We start from the raw sequence: 20,704 nt of genomic DNA, 5'->3' as shown, positions 1-20,704 counted from the left end.
TTGCTTCAGGTTAAGAACTTTGCTTCAGGATGAGAACAGAAATTGTGCTCAGGCGGCGCGGCGGTAGCAGCTGGAGGCCCCATTAGCTAAAGTGGTGCTTCAGGTTAAGAACAGTTTCAGGTTAAGAACAGAACTCCGGAACGAATTAAGTACTTAACCCGAGGTACCACTGTAATCACTTTCCATTCCTGGCACATTACCATAATATGAGATTTCTTTGAATGATGTTGGTGAAGAAAATATTTGGTTTGCTAATATTAAAGTAACACTATGTGCCAGGAGTGCCAGTTTGGCCCCATGACTGTGGGTACTTGGGGCTGTGGGTGCCACGCAGGGTGCCTGGCCCCTTTATGGGGACTTTTGTGGGTGCTCAGGCACTCAGGGCCCCAGGGAGTTGGCACCTATGCTACCTGCAAAAAGATTTATTTTATGTCTCAAATTTGTGTATTTTATTCCTTGTACCAACTGATTTTGATGGATTTTATTTGCCATAGGCTCCATACAGGAGGCAAAAAACAAGGGTGACAAGGTGCAAATGTTGAATTTGGGTGTCCCAGGCATTTAGTTGAATAGAGGCTAAGTTACCTTTATGTAACTGCTTTTAAAGCCACAATGAATATCCTCTGAAAATGAGTTTTTTTGGGGGGCAGGAAGGTAAAGCATGTTTGAAATCCCAACTTAACCAGTCAAATGCCTTGCAGTGAACATCCAGTGAATGTTTAATCCAGGTTTTTTTTTTGGGGGGGGGGGTTCTCACCTTAAATCTGTCAGATCAGTAGCATCAAGAATATCTTTAAACCAGATTTGGCACAAATCTTTCCCTTGATTTTCCTCTCGTATCCATTTTTGTTTCATTGATCCAATCTAAATCGCCACCCAAAATTGCAGTTCCTTTTGCAAATTGTGTAAGTCATTGGAGAGTTTGCTGTAAAATTTTTATTTGACCATTATTAGGGCTAACATTGAGCCTAGAGTAATTTCACGATTTTCATTAATCCGTGAAAAATACATCTACCTATAGGGTCAAGTAGTGTATCTTGAACCATGAAACCTAGGCTTATTGACAGTCCAGATTGCTACCTCCTTTTCTGTGGATTTGCCTGGAGCCATATGCCATTCACCCTATGCACAAGAAATAAGCTGTTTTACATATTTAGATATTACTATTTTTTTGTAGTTCCTTTCTGAGGCTTAATTTTTTTAATACTGACCATACTATTTCTCCTCTTCACCTTGGTTACCTAGACCATTCACTTTACACATGCAGACTTTTAGCCCCCATAATACAGAATACTTACAATTAAGCCAAAGGTTCAGTATCATCAGATAAGGGTTGCTGGTGGCGCTGTGGTCTAAACCACACTGAGCTTCTTGGGCTTGCCGGTTTGGCAGTTTGAATCCGTGTGATCTGGTTTAGTCCTGCTGGAAGCTGTCAGTGAACAAACACCGGCTCCGTTGGCCTGAAAATGAAATGAGTGCTGCATCCCATAGCCAAATTTGACTGGACTTAACCATCCAGGGGGACGCAGGTGGCGCTGCGGGTTAAAGCCTCAGCGCCTAAGACTTGCTGATCGAAAGGTCGGCGGTTCGAATCCCTGCGGCGGGGTGCGCTCCCGCTGCTCGGTCCCAGCGCCTGCCAACCTAGCAGTTCGAAAGCACCTCCGGGTGCAAGTAGATAAATAGGGACTGCTTACCAGCGGGAAGGTAAACGGCGTTTCCGTGTGCGGCTCTGGCTCGCCAGAGCAGCAATGTCACGCTGGCCACGTGACCCGGAAGTGTCTCCGGACAGCGCTGGCCCCTGGCCTCTTGAGTGAGATGGGCGCACAACCCCAGAGTCTGTCAAGACTGGCCCGTACGGACAGGGGTACCTTTACCTTTACTTTAACCATCCAGGGGTCCTTTACCTTTTACCTTTAACTTTACAGTCTATCATCGGATACTGAGAAACACCCTTATTTGCTAAAACTGGTTGGGTTGTAGCCCTCAAGAGTGGTTTTTGGTATGAGCTGCTGGGAGAAATCAGGAATTGTTTGACACTAAATTCCAGAGGCATTTCAAATATGGAAATGATAGCACATAACAAAAATGCACGTGGAATATGCACCCCCCTAATTTTACTCTCCTCCTTCTACACTCAGTATAAATCCAGAGTCTGTCCATTCCCCCAAGAGAGGTAATGATGGATAGGGAGTTTAGGTACAGCACATTTCTACCACCTTCCTCCTAATACTGCAGCTGCTATCCTATATTATAGCTCATCAGAAAAACAACCTTAAGTTTCCTTCTAGTATTTGACTAATTCTAGCACATCAATTATTCCTCACCCAATGGCTACCTATCTTCCTGTGAAGAATGGGCTGATTTTCGTGCCATTAGAGAACATTCCTCTTGGCTTTCCAGGCCACTTGTGGGTGAATCAGAGCCCCAGGGAGTAAAGTAAGGTGTAATATGCTTTTCCTTACCCCCCACAAGGCTGCAAATTATTGCCTGTCCAGATGTTTATAGGAAGATGCTTTTGTCTGTTTAATTTGAGTTGTTGGCTACATTTTAAGCAGACAGTCTAAACTGCCATCTTGGACAATGATGTATTTGCCCTTCCATAACAGCTTCTGGATGAAACCTTTATGATATGTGTAGAGGACATGCTTTGGAAGAATTTAGGAATACACAAATAACTTGGAAGACCTCCAGCAAGAATCCACTGTTATATGAAAAACGCGAGCTGAAAATATTAGCCAATTAAAATAACATACTTTGCATTTGGAGAATTCAAATCTATCTACTATTTATTCAACTGTAGCAGTTGGTTTCTGATGAAACTCTTAATTAAAAATTATTGCGGAGTCACTTTATTGTTCTCAGAGCGGGGAATTTTTAATAGGTTAAATGTAATGAGTGCCATTTTAAAAAATTAATGTGCAGTGGGGAATAATGTTTTTGGGCATGTGTGGTTGTATTTAGATGCTAGAAAACTCAAAACATTACTCGCACCACGTGGAGGGGCTGAGGAATATGGTACCCTCTGGAGAGAGAGATACATTGCATCTTAACCTTCCAGCAGCGGCACAGTGATTCCCTATTGAACACAGCAGAATGTCCTGCTGGCATTCTTCCAAAGACGTCGTAACATACAGAATTCGGTATTTCTGCTTGACCTCGAAGCCCTTGTATGGGTGCCTTTAGCTATACGATGCAATTTATTTCATTAGCAATTATGAAAGGTTGTTTTCTGCTGCTCCAGAGAAGCGGACACGGAGCAATGGATCCAAACTACAAGAAAGAAGATTGCACCTAAACATTAGGAAGAACTTCCTGACAGTGAGAGCTGTTCGACAGTGGAATTTGCTGCCAAGGAGTGTGGTGGAGTCTCCTTCTTTGGAGGTCTTTAAGCAGAGGCTTGACAACCATATGTCAGGAGTGCTCTGATGGTGTTTCCTGCTTGGCAGGGGGTTGGACTCGATGGCCCTTGTGGTCTCTTCCAACTCCATGATTCTATGATTCTAATTAAAGTATGAGTATTTTGTCAACACCTTCCTTAAAACATATTATTACATTTAGGAGCTGGAACTATAGATAGTGGTTTTTAAGTACTTTTCCTGGTGCAGAGCTGAGATTCAAACACATTTCTGAATATCACAACCTTATACAAATTATGACCCACCAAGCCATTTGCAGTCCATAGACTGTGAGCAGTTGAGATTGGCAGTGCAAAACTAGGAGATTTGCCTGCCACTTAAGATGCCACAAGGGATTGTAGCAAACGTCATAAATTTTGTGGATTCTCACACTTGCTGCTAATTTAAAAAATGTAAGAGGGTCAGGGGGAAATGTCAGAAATCGTTGTGTAACGTGGCTGCTTTGGAAATTTCCTTTTTCCTCGTGTAAATGATGGGAAATGAGGTTGACATCTACTTAAGGCATTCTGCTGCCATTTAGATTTTATTATTAGGTAACAGAAATTTTTAAGAGTTCCTTTTAGGTCTCTTAAAAACGTAAGAATTCACCACTTTTTTAAGGCTTACTAAAAGGTGTGTTACAGATAGGTAGCCGTGTTGGTCTGCCATAGTCAAAACAAAAAAAATTCCTTCCAGTAGCACCTTAAAGACTTAGTTGGTCTTTAAGGTGCTACTGGAAGGAAAAATTTTTGTTTTGACTATGGCAGACCAACACGGCTACCTATCTGTAACTAGAACTATGGAAGGCACCACATTGAGCCGCATGAAATGGAAGTCCATCAACCTCACCAAGAAACTTGCACAGGTACAGACTGATATCTTCTTTCTTACTAAATGCAAGAACCTGGACATTATACCCAAGGGTCTTAGAATTAAGAACCCTCTACAATCCACGTATCCCACTGAATATGCAAGAAAACTATGCAACACTTTCTGTAACTTAGTTGGTCTTTAAGGTGCTACTGGAAGGAATTTTTTTTGTTTTAAAAGATGTGTGTATTTGTGTGTATGTTATATGGTATTTAAGCCATCATCTCTTTCCTTTTGCAGACATGCCTTTGACAGCAGCCAAGATCCAAAGCAACTAGGCAAGCCTCCAGGTGCTGGGCCCCCTACTCTTAGCAAAAGCAGAACAGTAGATACGTTGAAAACAGAGCAGCGTTTGCCTGGGAAGAGTCCGTCCTCTACAAGTTTGAGACAGTCTAAATCAAGAACTGATTTTAAAGACGACCAGAAGCAAAGTATGATGCCCAGCTTCCTCTCGGACGCCAACCCATTTGGCGCAGTCACTTCGGTTGTAAACAAATTCAACCCCTTTGATTTGATTTCTGACTCAGACCCAGCTCAGGAAGATGCCTCCAAGAAACCGAAGCAGGATAAGCCTGAGCCGCAAAAGGGATCCACCAAGCAACCAGCACAACAACCATCTCCGAAGGCAACAGCTCCACAACAGGGGGCTGACAAACCAGCCCCGCAGAAAACAGGACCTTCCAAACCGGCACCGCAGCAGCAACCGCAGCCACCTGGGGCGCCTAAGCAGGCTCAGAAACCAGGGCCTGGCCAAGCAAAAGGCCCACAGGCAGAAGCAGCGAAACAGCAGCCAGGGCCACCAAAAGCTCAGTCACAGCAGCCAGAGCCTACAAAGCCTGTTCAGCAGCAGAGCTCTGCAAAACCTTCACCGGGAGCAGCGAAAGCACCCTCACAGCCACCTGATGGTGCTAAAACATCTTCCCAGGCACCTTCTCCTGCCAAGCCAGCTGCCCAGCAAGGGACACCACCCAGCAAGCAGCCGTCTCAGCAGCCAGGAGGGCCAGCAAAGGCTGCCCCCCAGGCAGCAGGCCCCACAAAGGAACCTTTGAAGGCTCCAGTTCAGCCAACTGGGCCTGCAAAGCCACCACAGCAGCAGGCAGGACCTACAAAGCCTACTGGCCAACAGCCGGGACCTGAGAAACCGTCCCGGCAGCAGCAAGCTGCTTCATCTCAGCCTGGTGGATCAGCTCCAAAGAAAACCTTTTGCCCACTTTGCACTACCACTGAATTGCTTCTGCACACTCCTGAGAAGGCCAATTACAATACATGTACTCAGTGTCAAACTGTAGTTTGCAGTCTGTGTGGGTTCAATCCTAATCCGCATATAACAGAGGTAAGTGAATATTTAAACCATCGGCTAGTGCCATAAAATTGAAAAGATTTAATTTCATTGAGTTTGAATGAGTTGAGGAGTTTACTTGTGCATGACCTTTATGTGTTTTGGCATCCAGATCATTGACTTTCTGGGATCTCTTGGGAGTTTTAGCAGGGCAATGACACTGGCAATGACAGATAAACTGCCTTAAAAGGGCACATCTGCTGTTACTAGTCTTCTCCTGCAATATAGTGGACAATGCTGGATGTACTGTTGGGTTGCACAGAGTGATAGTTTGGCTTGACACACTGGGCTAGTACTCATGGGAACTGAGAGCGCTTTCTTGAACATGCCTCAGAATTCTCCATGGGGTTGTGCAACAGATGCTCGAGTTCCTCTGCAGACAAATCAGTGTGAGGTTAGAAAGTTTGATTAAATTATGCATCTAGACAGTATGGGTCGTGAAGCAGAAAGTATTGTAAGTTTTTACTTTTTGATACTACTACTAATAATAATAATTAAAAAAAATAATTTGTATACCACCCTTCATCTGTAGATCTCAGGGTGGTTCACAGCATAAAAATTCTAGATAAAAAACGCAAAATACATAAGAAGAACAAAACAAACCAGTAACCCCACCCCCACTAGATAGAAGTGCACTGCAATTATATATATATATATATATATATATATATATATATATATATATATATGCTTTCGTAGATTTTCACGGGTACAGGAATGCAGGTTTTGGTGTCCTCGGGTGTCTTCCCGTGTAAAAGTTGGGGTGTCTAGGCGACGTTTCGACGAGGTCTCACTCGTCATCTTCAGGCTGGTGCTTTCGGCTTCTTGTTACTGGAACAGAGCAGGATCTCAATGTTTGAGTTCCTATAAATACTGTAGAGGGGGTGTGGTGTCTAGCCTCCAATGTTCTGGGCAGAGAGGAAGTTCCCAGGCTAGAACAAAAGAAGAAAAGGCACACTAGCCTGGGAACTTCCTCTCTGCCCAGAACATTGGAGGCTAGACACCACACCCCCTCTACAGTATTTATAGGAACTCAAACATTGAGATCCCGCTCTGTTCCAGTAACAAGAAGCCGAAAGCACCAGCCTGAAGATGACGAGTGAGACCTCGTCGAAACGTCGCCTAGACACCCCAACTTTTACACGGGAAGACACCCGAGGACACCAAAACCTGCATATATATATATATATATATATATATATATATATATATATACACACACACACACACACACACACACACACATATATATATATACACATATGTGTGTGTTTGTTTGTTTTGTGTGTGTGTTGTTTTTTGGTAATTTGGTCAAAGAATAAAAAAGAGAATTCCCTGGATGCCTAGATCCAGGTTTTGGGGCAAGTACTCTTTGGTGAGAGAGAATCCCAGCAGAGATTTAAATTCACAAAACATGCTGCAAAAAAGTGTGGGAATATAGGCTGTTAGACCTTTAAAATATCCTATTCTAAGCTGCTTCCAAAGTTCCTTACTTCCCTTGCCATAGAAAGAGACAACACGTTCATTAAGTTAAAAAAAGTTTACTTACATACTCTTCAAAGGTCAGATCTATGTACTTTTCCATACAGTAGTCTCAGCTTGGAGCATCCAGCTTAATGTTAGGGTTCACATGGTCGAAGAATGAGAACCAAAAGTTTGGTAACCCTTCCTCCCAAGGTGAGGGGGTGTTTGTGTGACCTAGCTAAGCCTAGCAGGACACCTTACTCTATGGTCTTAACCCTTTCTGGCATTAATTAGACTTAATCATGTTGGTTATATGAGGCTGGATAGATCGATATCTATATATCTATACCTCTGCTTGCCTTGATGTAAAACCTTTGGTGTGACTACTGCAGGCTCTATGGTAAGATTTCTACTTGCTTTCTCTCTCTCCTCTGTGACAGCTTTAAATCCCAAACTCCCCCAGTTTGTCAGATAATGATTAAAGGTTATCCTTGCATAGTATTGTGATGTGCTTTGAACTGCCAGCTATTGACTCTGTCTGCAGTGCATGCAGCTTGGGCCCAAGAGGCTGGCCAAGAAGGGTGCCAAGAAGCTCTGTGGCCAAGAAGCAGTTGCAACAGATCTCTGCCTGTAAACCCGGATGCACAATTCAATTTTATTTTTGTGGCTTCCGCTGGGAGATAGCGTGACACTTCTTACCAAATCAGCTGAAGAATATAATAATAATAATAATAATAATAATAATAATAATAATAATAATAATAATTTATTATTTGTACCCCGCCCATCTGGCTGGGTTTCCCCAGCCACTCTGGGCGGCTTCCACAGAGACCAAAAATACACTAAAAAATGGCACACATTAAAAACTTCCCTGAACAGGGCTGCCTTTAGATGTCTTCTGAATGTCAGGTAGTTGTTTATCGCTTTGACATTTGATGGGAGGGCGTTCCACAGGGCGGGCGCCACTACCGAGAAGGCCCTCTTCCTGGTTCCCTGTAGCTTTGCTTCTCGCAATGAAGGAACCGCCAGAAGGCCCTCGGCCCTGGACCTCAGCGTCCGGGCAGAACGATGGGGGTGGAGATGCTCCTTCAGGTATACTGGGCCAAGGCCATTTACAGCTTTAAAGGTCAACACCAACACTTTGAATTGTGCTCGGAAACGTACTGGGAGCCAATGTAGATCTTTCAAGACCGGTGTTATGTGGTCTCGGTGGCCGCCTCCAGTCACCATTCTAGCTGCCACATTCTGGATTAGTTGTAGTTTCCGGGTCACCTTCAAAGGTAGCCCCACATAGAGCGCATTGCAGTAGTCCAAGGGGGAGATAACTAGAGCATGTACCACTCTGGTGAGACAGTCCGCGGGCAGGTAGGGTCTCAGCCTGCGTACCAGGTGGAGTTGGTAGACAGCTGCCCTGGATACAGAATTGACCTGCACCTCCATGGACAGCATGGACAGCTGTGAGTCCAAAATCACTCCCAGGTTGCGCACCTGGTCCTTCATGGGCACAGTTACCCCATTCAGGACCAGGGAGTCCTCTACACCAGCCCGCCCCCTGTCCCCCAAAAACAGTACTTCTGTCTTGTCAGGATTCAACCTCAATCCATTAGCCGCCATCCATCCTCCAACCGCCCTCAGGCACTCACACAGGACCTTCACCGCCTTCACTGGTTCTGATCTGAAAGAGAGGTAGAACTGGGTATCATCTGCATATTGATGGACACCCAGTCCAAACCCCTTGATGATCTCTCCCAGCAGCTTCATATAGATGTTAAAAAGCATGGGGGAGAGGACGGAACCCTGAGGCACCCCACAAATGAGGGCCCAGGGGTCTGAACACTCATCCCCCACACCACTTTCTGAACACGGCCCAGGAGGAAGGAGCGAAACCACTGTATAACAGTGCCCCCAGCTCCCAGCCCCTCTGGACGGTTCAGAAGGATGTTATGGTCGATGGTGTCAAAGGCCGCTGAGAGATCCAGCAGAACCAGGAAACAGCTCTCACCTTTGTCTCTAGCTCGCCGGAGATCATCAACCAGCGCGACCAAGGCAGTTAATATATAATACTTTTGTCTAGAACAGTAACAACAAAATCCCACTTCACTTTTTTATCTTTCATGTTACTTACTTGTCTCAGTGATCATTCAGAGGGTCCCAGGTTCATTCCCCAATGGCACTTCCAGACAGGGTTGGGAGAGACTCCTGCCTGAAACTCTGGAGAGTTGCTGCCAGCCAGTGTAGATATTAGTGAGCTAGATGTACTAATGGCCTGACTCAGTACAAAACAGCTTCCTGTGCTCCTATTTCAGTTTCTAGCCTGCCCATCAATTCATTCTCCCAGAACAGCTTACAACGTAGAACATTAATATTATTAAAACAAAGCAATAGAATTCACATGAAGCAAAAACATCAGTTATACAGTTATCGTTGTACATCAGTGCAGCAGACAGACAACCAGTCATTGTACAATTGGCCCCATCTGTTCCACTGCCTTCGAAAGCCTAGGTGAAAAGTTGTGTCTTTATCTGACACTGAAAAGTAAGATAAAAAGGGAAATAATTTTCCCAAGTGAGGTGCCACTGTGGAGAAGGCCATATCTTGTGTTACCGCACAATGAGCATCACTTAACTATGGGATAATGTTGGGAGTTACCAGAACATGGATTACTGTGGCTAAGCTAGCTCTGTCCAGGAAGGACTAAAATAGACACTCTTGGCCACTGAGACCACCTGGGCCTCAAGTGTCACACACTTATAATATATTGATAAAGTTAATGTATAACTGGAGTTCCACTCCTTCTTCCCATTACTCTGCTGAGGGTATGTTGTGGGGCCTCGTAAGATTAGGCAATGAGCCAGGAGCAGCTTGGAGGGTGCAGATCAAAAACTTCTAAACTAGAGTTGGAAAATAAGTGCATGTTTCTTGGAGACTACGCACACTGACCAGAGAATGAATGCATTGCCTAGAGAATGTACAGAATGCAGTGAAAATATGCACATTCCCCAAGGCCAGTTGGGGATTATATATATTGACTGGGAAATGTTCACCATTCCTTCTTCATGGACAGATTGTATTCACATTCTCAATGAGGCCCATTGAATGTGCACCATGGCCAACAGTTAGGCCCACAATTTACAATCCTAACATACATATATATAAAACACCAGCATTCTAGAATGTAAGAGAGTAAGCCACTGTAAATGAGGCCTACAGTATTGCTGTGATTGCATCTATAGTCTTCTGAGCTGTGGAGCAGGGGGCAGGTAGGAGTGCAGACCTAATTATGGCATGGCCAAGCAAACCATTTCTTAAATTCAAGAACATAAAAATATAACAGTGGTCATGTATTGCATGATCTTTCTAGATCAAACTTGATGACAAAAGGCGGTCTATTCTGCATCTGGCATCTTGAATGACAATTATTTAGCTTCCTCGTTAATCACAAATCTAAAATAGATTGCTACATTACACAGGGTTGCTTTGCACAAGACATGCTGCTCTACACTTAGACAAGATTGCTGTGCAATCTTAGACATTTGTTCATGCTGATAAATGTAGCATGCGAACAAGCCTTTGACGGTGGCTGCAGCTGGCAACAATTTCTGTGATCATGGTAGCCTTTTCTCCACACACCCTGATTGCAAAGAATTTTTGCCGGCTGCATCCACAAATGACTGGTTCATGTGTTGCTTTGTCCACTTCAATGCATAGCCAAGAATTACGTTTGGAGAATAAAATGTCTTGCATCAATTGGCTCATAACAGTAACATTGCCCACTGTCGTACAGAGAGTGTATGTTTGAATTGCAAACAGTGAAGAAGCCTTCCTGGTACAATCAAGTTTGGCGGTAGTGAGGCAACTGCTGGAAAAACGTGCACCCAAACTTGCATTTAAATCATGTGCATTTCTCTCTAAACTGTACATCTCTTTTCCTAACACACACATTCCCTAACACATACATTCCTGTGCCAATAACTTCATCACCAAATCTGGAGAAGTGTGCAGTCCAAAAGAAAACTGGGTTCCTATTTGTGCATTAGTCCAAATCAAGTCTGTTGGCTTAGAAGTGTGGGCAGAATCACATTCTCCCTCATCCCTGTTGTTCTGTAACGCAGCCAAACACTGCCAGAAGAGAGAGAAAGGTCAGTAGAGGAAATAGGAAGCCATCAGAGAAAGTTGATTTTTAAATCACCAAGAAAATAAATAAACAAGTTAAATTTGGTGGTTGTGGGATGTGTGTGTGATTTTCCCCTGAATTGTCCTCACCAGGCACCTGCTTTCAGTGTTGCCTGTTTTGCAGCTGTGGTGGCACTGCTTCTGGGACTGCTTTCTTTATTGCAATGTCCCATTGTCAGCTCACTACATCCTCATGTGGCACCATGGCAAAGGAACTGCTTTGAAGGTTGTTGTTCTTACAATCCATCGGTACATGATTTTTATGAAATAAAATAAAGAGAAAAACATTTTTGATACCTACCACTAGCTTTGTTCCCACCCCCAAATTCAAACAACTTCGCTAACTGAGAAAGTCTTGTAATTACTGGAGAGATCACTGTCTTAGTTTATAGGGAATGTAGATTTCATTGGGTGGCAGATTATATAGGGGTTACACAGAATAGAGCAGGACCTAGAACCTGATGCCTCTGTTGACCTGCAAATTCCTTGTAGATATTACTAAGTGCACAGTGCTAAATGTAGTACGTGCTCTACAAAGACATATTAATGTCTAATGTTTTGTATATAATGTATTTGTACATAGTTGTAACCTGCTTTAAAACACCTAAAAGCTTATTTAAACAATCAAACAAACATCAGAAACACAGGGCGGGAATCAGCTAATGAACCCTGTCATCAGAAGCTCTTGAGCAAGGACAACCACTTGTGTAATGGGGCTTTCTTTCCCCCTTCCCCATCCTGTATGCCCTTTTACCCCCTGAAATTGGCACTGGGAAGGGAGGGATTGGAAGAATCCTCAGAACAGGAGAGGAGGGATTGTTCCATCTGTCAAGCTGAATTGCTTGCAAAGATGGTGTGTTTGTCATAGCACAAAACTGAATTTGTTGTTGTTGTTTAGTCATTTAGTCGTGTCCGACTCTTCATGACCCCATGGACCAGAGCACGCCAGGCACTCCTGTCTTCCACTGCCTCCCACAGTTTGGTCAAATGCATGTTAGTAGCTTCGAGAACACTGTCCAACCATCTCATCCTCTGTTATCCCCTTCTCCTTGTGCCCTCCATCTTTCCCAACATCAGGGTCTTTTCCAGAGAGTCTTCTCTTCTCATGAGGTGGCCAAAGTATTGGAGCCTCAGCTTCAAGATCTGTCCTTCCAGTGAGCACTCAGGGCTGATTTCCTTCAGAATGGAAAGGTTTGATCTTCTTGAAATCCATGGGACTCTCAAGAGTCTCCTCCAGCACCAGAATTCAAAAGCATCCATTCTTCGGCGACCAGTGGTCTTCTTTATGGTCCAGCTCTCACTTCCATATATCACTAGTGGCAGCCTATGCTGGCAGTGTCATTTTTGCTGATTTTCTCAGAGACAGTTCAAAAACATCCAATTTCTGTCTGGATTTTCACTTTTTGAAATATGGCAACCCTAAATTATCTACCATATTGTTTACAACTAGGAATGAGGAACAATTTGTTCCATCTGCTTTTTAAAGGGAACTGACCCAATCTGAAACACTTAAAAAAAACACTCTTAAAAAAAACTTCATTAGATCCCTTAGACCTATCCAATTACCGCCCAGTTTCAAATCTCCCATACCTGGGTAAGGTAATTGAGAGAGCGGTTGCTGAGCAGCTTGGTAGGTTTCTGGAGGAAACATCGGCATTAGATCCATTTCAGTCCGGTTTCCGTCCTGGTTTTGGGACGGAGACGGCTCTGGTTGCCTTAACAGACGATCTCCGTAGACAACTGGATCGAGGCGGGTCAGGACTGCTGATCCTTTTAGATTTGTCAGCAGCCTTTGACATGGTCGATCATGATCTTCTGGACCACCGCCTCGCAGACGTGGGGATACAGGGCATAGCCCGTAACTGGTTGTGCTCTTTTATCTCTGGTCGGGGACAGAGGGTGGCACTAGGGAGGGAAATGTCGTCGCGCCACTCCTTGGTGTGTGGAGTGCCGCAGGGCGCAATTCTCTCCCCGATGCTTTTTAACATCTTTATGCGCCCCCTTGCCCAGATTATCCGGAGCTTTGGGCTGGGCTGTCACCAATATGCTGATGACACTCAGCTCTATCTGCTGATGGATGGCCACACCGACTCGGCCCCAAACACATTGACCAGATGCTTGGAAGCTGTGGCTGGATGGTTTCGTGGGAGCCGATTGAAACTAAATCCTTCAAAGACAGAGGTCCTATGGCTAGGTCGGGATGGCATGGGGATGAGGGACCAACTCCCTTCTCTTGCGGGGGCCCAATTAGTGCCATTGCCTTCCGTTAAGAGTTTGGGTGTAATCCTTGACGCCTCCCTTTCCATGGAGGCGCAGGTTACAGCAACAGCCAAGGCGACATTTTTCCACCTTCGCCGCATCAAGCAGTTGGTCCCTTACCTTTCCCGCCCTGACTTGGCCACAGTGATCCATGCGACGGTCATCTCCAGGCTTGACTACTGTAATTCGCTCTACGCGGGGCTGCCCTTGAAGCTGTCCCAGAAACTCCAGCGGGTACAGAATGCTGCAGCGAGGCTCCTCACGGGGTCTCTGCCATGGGAGCATATTCACCCAGTGCTTTTCAAGCTGCACTGGCTCCCGGTGGAGTACAGGGTCAGATTTAAGGTGCTGCTTTTGACCTTTAAAGCCCTTCACGGCCTAGGACCCTCGTACCTACGGGACCGCCTCTCCTGGTATGCCCCACGGAGAGCCTCAAGGTCCATAAATAACAACACCCTAGTGGTCCCGGGCCCTAAGGAAGTTAGATTGGCTTCGACCAGAGCCAGGGCCTTTTCAACTCTGGCTCCGGCCTGGTGGAACGCTCTGCCTCATGAGACCAGGGCCCTGCAGGATCTGATTTCTTTCCGCAGGGCCTGTAAGACAGAGTTGTTCCGCCTGGCCTTTGGCTTGGAGCCAGTTTGATTCCCTCCCTCCCCCCCCCCTCTCTCTCTTTTTTCCCCTTCTTTTCCTTCTCCTCCTGCGATGAGGCTACATTTTAATATTTTAATGTTCCATTATTTTAATTGTTGTGTTTTATTTTTGTTTTTAAGTTTGTAATCATTCATCTTGTTTTTATTATTGCTTGTAAGCCGCTCTGAGCCCGGCCTTGGCTGGGGAGGGCGGGGTATAAATAAAGAAATATTATTATTATTATTATTATTATTATTATTATTATTATTATTAAACTATCTTGCAACTCCCAGATGACTGCATATCTCTCCAAATTTTGCAGTGCAGTTTCAGTGCACAAAAGCGGTATTTCCTATCAATGTTTTGTTCAAGATGCATATTTTATGATGAATGCATTGCAATGAGTATATTTTGTGCAAAAAGAAAAAATGAACACAAAATGTGAACAATTTAAATGTGGTCTTTTGTGATTCCTTTAATAAAACTCCACACAAAATGGATGGAAAGGACCTGTGCTTGCATGAGCAAGCCTGAAATGGCACAGAATTTGGAAGCCTGGTTCATCTCTGATTTCAACATATATATAAATGTTATGCGCTGAGGAACTGCAGTTGCATATATCTAAATGGCACTTTAATTTCTAGTTCATGTTAATTAGAAAACATCTAGAGGATGAAAATGAAACAGCAACTATATAAACCATTGTGCAAAATATTATTTCAATCTGTGAGGAATATGTCATCTATCAGGCTATTCCATTTTGGACACCATCTTCCTGTCTCTAGGCAGACATACTATTTCACAGGGGAATGCATCACATTAAAACTAGAACTAAAACTGCAATTTTGAGATTGCTTGATTACATACATATGGAAGAGGCCCTCTGAATTTCATATCAATCCATGCATAAATATAGCTACTGCATATATGTGCTGTTAAGTAGATGAATTGGTTTCACACAGAGATATCCATTTCTTGATCATGCAAGGTAACCTCACACAGACATGCAGTACCTATTTTCTTGCCCCCAGATTAGAACTCTGATGTTTCCTTGAAAATCATGATTGGAGTACAGTATTGGAAAGGGAATCAGTTACCCACTAGGGGAGAGTGGCTATGTAAGCTTTCAGAATACTTGGAATTAGCCAAATTGACAGACATAATAAGACAAAACACAAAAAGTGAGGTAAAAAAAGAATGGGAGTGCCTAAATGAATACCTCAAAAGTCAAGGTTCGAGGATAGAAATCTGGCTGAGTCTGGAATAACCTTGTGAAGTGAAAGGATAAGAAAGAGGGATTTATATCTAGATGTTAGGATAGAGATGATAAGGAAAACAGGAAGACACAATGAGAGATAAAGGAGGTGCTGTGGGATTGGTGGAAGTCAAAGTTTGTTGTTGTTTTTATAGTGTTTATATTATTAACTTGTAAGATATTATTAACTTGTAAAATGGATTTGGTTTTTGTTTTTGATTATGGTTGTTGCTTTTTTAGTTTTTCGAATGTTGGTTTTTGTGTGTTGTGTATTGTTATTTTTCGATATTTTTCATGGTGTTGTTGTTGTGTGGAAAATACTAATAAAATTTATTTAATAAAATAAAATTTAAAAAAAGAAAATAATGATTGGGGAGAAGCATGGATAAGTGACTCCCTATAGTGGAATGTTTATGATGATTCTAGTTGTAGTTTCCAGATAGGATTCCAGAAGACAATCTGGCAGACTTATCCATCTTTGTTATTGTCCTAGACTAACAGGACATAGACCCCTTTGGGATGAATAAATCATTTATCCTTTTATTTATAGGAATGTTTATAGATAGCTTCTTCCTAAAACATGCTGTTGGTGAGCAAAATATATAACAAGTACATTAAAACTGTTAAGTTGTGGGTTGACATAGCAGCCGACACAGCGATTCCTCCAAGTAGCTCTTTATTTTGTAAGCTGGAATAGAACTGACTGCAAACAGCTCAGCCGGCCTGCTTTTATAGGCAGCCGGCTGTCAACATTGTAGCAACAACAGCCCAGAGTTCCCGCCTAAAATAACTGACATGGACCTGAGTGAAAACTATCTACAGACCTGAGTGAAAACTATATACAGTATCCCCCTGCTGGCCCAGGGTGAAACTTCACTACATAACAAAAACAATGCCCAAAATGTGTCAAATTTGTTCATTGTAGCAGTGTCGGTCACAGGCAAAACAATAATTCATTTGACAAGAGGGGCTACTGTAGCTTATCAGTTGAAGTGTACTGAGTCTGTTCTTTAGGAAAAAGCATAGGGGAATTAGATACTTCCACCAATCAGGTTGCCTTCTGATTACAGGATATTGTGGAAGATGCTTTGCTCGCCCCTCTCAGTATATTTTCATAATACATATATTATGGTGGTTCTAGCATGCACCGGCTAAACTGTTGCATTATCATCATTTAAGTCAGTTTGTATCCTGAAGTATGAAACCAAACTGGTCAAAAGTCTTCCTCCACCAAACCACTTGAACTCCACCAAACCACTTGTTGTGTATGGTTTGAAATAATCCTACATACAAGTGAGCGAGAGAAGTTAGCCATCCCTGTTATAGGCAGACCTGTGGCCAGAGTTTTATTGAAAGAAACATAAGAGATCTTGCAGAAAAACCAGTGGAAGTATCTGCCCATTATGTCTTTCTTGCCTGTAACAAAAATATTAAAATATAAAACCCAGGCAAGAGAAAGAAACAGAGAAATTAACACACCACTAGCTTTTGTCTGCCACTCTTCATCACAACAGCTATCCTGTTGCTAATTTCTGTTGCCTGCTTTCCAATTCGTAAAACGAGAAATGACACAGCTCAGTCCTAACAGAGAGGACATAATCTCAGCCACAAGCTGACTCTCTAATCCTAGATTTATAGTCAATGGATAGGGTTATTAATTGGTGAAGCCTGCAGGTACAGGAATACAGAGTACAGTGATACCTCAGGTTAAGAACTTAATTCATTCCAGAGATCCATTCTTAACCTGAAACTGTTCTTAACCTGAAGTACCACTTTAGCTAATGGGGCCTCCTGCTGCCACTGCGCTGCCGCCACATGATTTCTGTTCTCATCCTGAAGCAAAATTCTTAACGCCAGGTATTATTTCTGGGTTAGCGGAGTCTGTAACGTGAAGCGTATGTAACCTGAAGCGTATATAACCCAAGGTACCACTGTACCAGCTAATTCATGCTATGGGAACTATAAAGCCCTGACATGCAAAAGAAGTTCCAGGGCTGGGGTCTTGGTGTCTGGCCAGCTTAGTTTAGAGGAAGCCTAAACTACCATCTGTAGTACATACCATTGTCTGACTCCTGTTCCTGCAGGAGTATATACCAGGCTTTCATTATGCCTCATCATAATGCTCATTTAGGCCCCTTTGAACCAGCTAGCTACATCTTTCATCTTGATGTGGTTGTACATCCCAGCCCAGAGCTAACAGTTGCCTCAAGTGGATAGTTGCTCATGACAAGAGATGAATAGAAGCCACTTTCATTCTAAAGTCCTAATTTTTTCCAGGAGTCGTAAACTGTATAGGTGGGGACTCGAGGGGAAGCCAATTGAACAAGTCTACAAATTTCAATATCTAGGAATTTACTTCCAGTATAATATGGGATGGAAAGCGCATATCACATACTTACAAAATAAGGTTAAAGCCCTTATCTACGCTCTATTATGCTTCTTCTTTACAGAGGGGGCTATGCATGTTCCATCCGCCTTAAAAGTTTATAGTGCAAAAGTGGTTGCAACTATGGCCTATGCGGTCCCTTTATGGGGCGCCTTTGTAAACCTCATGCCTCTGGTGACATTGCAAAATCTTTTTCTCAGACGCCTTTTGAAACTACCCTCCTGTGTAAGCAACTCTGCCATTCGCTTAGAACTTAAGACCCCCTCCTTAGAGATTCTGATGTGGAGACATGCCTTTAATTATTGGCTGTCCCTTTGGCATAAATTGCCAAATTACCATCTTATTCAGTGCCTTTGGAGAGATGAATTCACCAGCCCATGGGCAACAAAAATCCATTCCAAACTGTTGTCTTATGGAATCTCTCCTTCCAATATACTAAATTTAGATCTAATTACAGCTAAAAAGGTCATCAAACAAAGATTGGAGGAGGTTGATTTGCAACAAAATCTTACTACAGGTGGAGGTACATGTTCCCCGATAAATCAGGGCATTACACCTATGTCCCAGATACCTCGATATCTGTCTACCTTATTGGTAGCGTCGCATAGATTCGCACTTGTTAGAGCCAGATTTAATGTGTTCCCCTCAAATGTGCTGAGCAATAGATTTTCTAACGGTAAAACCTCTGTTTTATGCACATGTGACAACAAATCAATAGAATCCCTTTATCATATCTTGTTTAATTGCCCTTTATACATTGTTCCCCGATCAAGGATTCTGAGTTCAATCATTCTGGAAATTGTTGCTAAACGACCTGAATTACATCTAGCTTATCTACTCCAGGACATTGACTCTTATAGAACATTACAGGTTGCCAGATTCCTGATTTCAGTTCTTTCATATAAAAGACTTCATGGAATGCTGCATGACTATTAAAAAATCTAGTAAACTCTATGCAACATCTTTATCTTCAAGGCCATAATATGGTACATCTAGAGATTGTAAGTAATGTGAAGGAGATTATTCGTTGAAATATTTTAGTTGATATTTTAGAATGTAAAACACTATTTTATTTATTGATTTGTTTACCCTGTGGGCTTATAGCCGAATAAAGTATTATCTATCTATCTAAGCCACTTTCATTGGACTGTATTTTTAAAAGCAAAGGCAGGCTAATTTTCATGTAAAACCCCACCTGGATTCCCCCCTCCCCCAGTTTGTTTATTCCTCTCTTTGTGCACCAAAATGCTTCCGAAATGTTGTGCTTCGGATAGCTTTCAATGTTATCCTTCATCCCACTTGACCTTCTTCATCTGATGCAAAGCAATCACTTGAATTTGTCCCCTCAGAGATTTGCTTGTAACTGAACATATATTGCATAGGGCCTGTAGAGGACTCCTTGGCGTATTGTCAGGAAGTCAGCCTGGGACCTGTGCATGCACGAGGCCAGCCCACATTGTCATGTATTCAATGGAGAGTCTTCTGGCGGTTCTCCCACTGCGAGAAGCAAACGATTACAACTACCCTGTGATGTTCGAATGTATACTTCTAATACATAGTTATAATGCATTAAATCCACATCGCTAGAGCTATCAGCTGCAGTCATTCATGCGCACCAGTGTGACTGTTGCTTAGCAACAGCAACTTACTACTACGGTGAGATCATGTGATCTGGAATTTAATCACTGGCAGGAAGTGTAGTAGATTCCATTTTAGGTCAGACAGGTTAATCTCTCAAATCCCAGTATTAATCCTCTTGCTGGCTGAAGCACATATGACACATATCTTTTTAACCCTTATGTTCATTGTATTGTTTTGCAATTCCCTCCCCACTGTATTGTCTTTGGAAATGTGTGGGTGGGAGAAGTGCAGGACTTAGGACTGGCCTACCCATGAGGCAAGATGAGGCAACTGCTTCAGGCGACAGGATCCACAGGGGCAGCAGATCTGGCCTCCAAGGAATGCATCAGCAGCTTCTGCTTCCTTTGCTGCGAGGGTAGCAGCAGCTGGGTCTGTCCCCTTCTTCTGCCTCTCCAGCTGCCTCTTGGCGAATAGGAGGTTCTGCTGGTACCCTTCCCCCCTTGGTCCTGATGTAGATTTTCATTCCCTTCTTCCCTGGTGGGTGGTGGTGGGAGAGGCCATTTTGTGGTCCGCTTCAGGTGCCAAAATCTCTTGGGCTTGCACTGGTAGGACTTCTTTCTTTTTTTATGACTTGAGGGTACTCAATACATCTCATGTGTGCCACAGACATGGGAGATGAATGTTACTCTCAGATTATGGATGAAGATAAGGGTGGAAAAGGTTCTCCTCTCTGGGCAGTGCTTATCTAACACAAAAGCAAGAGCAGATTGGTTTTGCAGTATGTGTTAACTTAAAGCTACCACAGGTGTTTTTCACTTTGTATTAAGGGTGTTAAGGTGCCACACCTTACTTGTGTGGTAGTTGTCTTCTTGAACCTTTCAGTATTCAGATACTACCACTGAAATATTTGGAAGGAATTTTGTGCCAAAAGAAGAAGTTTCAATGGGATTAATTAAGTCAGAATGAATGTCACACTATATCTAAAATTTTGAAGAAGCAAAAGATTTATTTAATGTGGTCTTTGAGTGTTTAGTTATAGGAGTTGCATTTTCTTTTCAGTCTGTCCCTTAAAATCAGAGATATCAGTTTTAGAGCTGGATTTAGAGCTTCATGGAGTTTTTCATTAGATGACAAATAACATGAGAGGAAATGTAAATCACACATCTGTGCAAAACACATAATCAGGAGTGGGTTATGTCTGCCCAAGTTGTTTATTTTATTTATCTAAATCCTTACCTGCACTGTTTGGGACAAAGCCAAACAATTATAAAATTGTGGTTACTGAGCAGGTGAGAAATTCATCAGCTGACATGAAGCAGTTATTGGGGGGATGCAGTAATCATACTGCTAAA

General features: G+C 43.0%; 1 protein-coding gene across 6 annotated transcripts in view; it reads left to right on the top strand.

The window, feature by feature from the left end:
* Positions 1-20,704, top strand: part of PCLO (piccolo presynaptic cytomatrix protein) — a gene marked incomplete at its 5' end in the record, with an annotated part of 241,011 nt that overhangs the window by 10,344 nt on the left and 209,963 nt on the right. For 5 of the 6 annotated variants that reach the window (XR_014564187.1, XM_083738703.1, XM_083738702.1 and 2 more), the window contains one exon: positions 4,512-5,598. Coding sequence is in view for 5 of the 6 variants with exons in the window: in XM_083738703.1 (XP_083594829.1) it covers positions 4,699-5,598 (900 nt within the window). Of the gene's footprint in view, positions 1-4,511; positions 5,599-20,704 lie in introns of those variants that run through there. The other variant, XM_083738705.1, reaches the window with a different exon arrangement.

This window comes from Podarcis gaigeae (genome assembly GCF_964106915.1).
Source record: "Podarcis gaigeae genome assembly, chromosome: 5".
NCBI classification, from domain to species: Eukaryota; Metazoa; Chordata; class Lepidosauria; order Squamata; family Lacertidae; genus Podarcis; species Podarcis gaigeae.
This window is presented reverse-complemented; position numbering and strand designations above follow the sequence as displayed.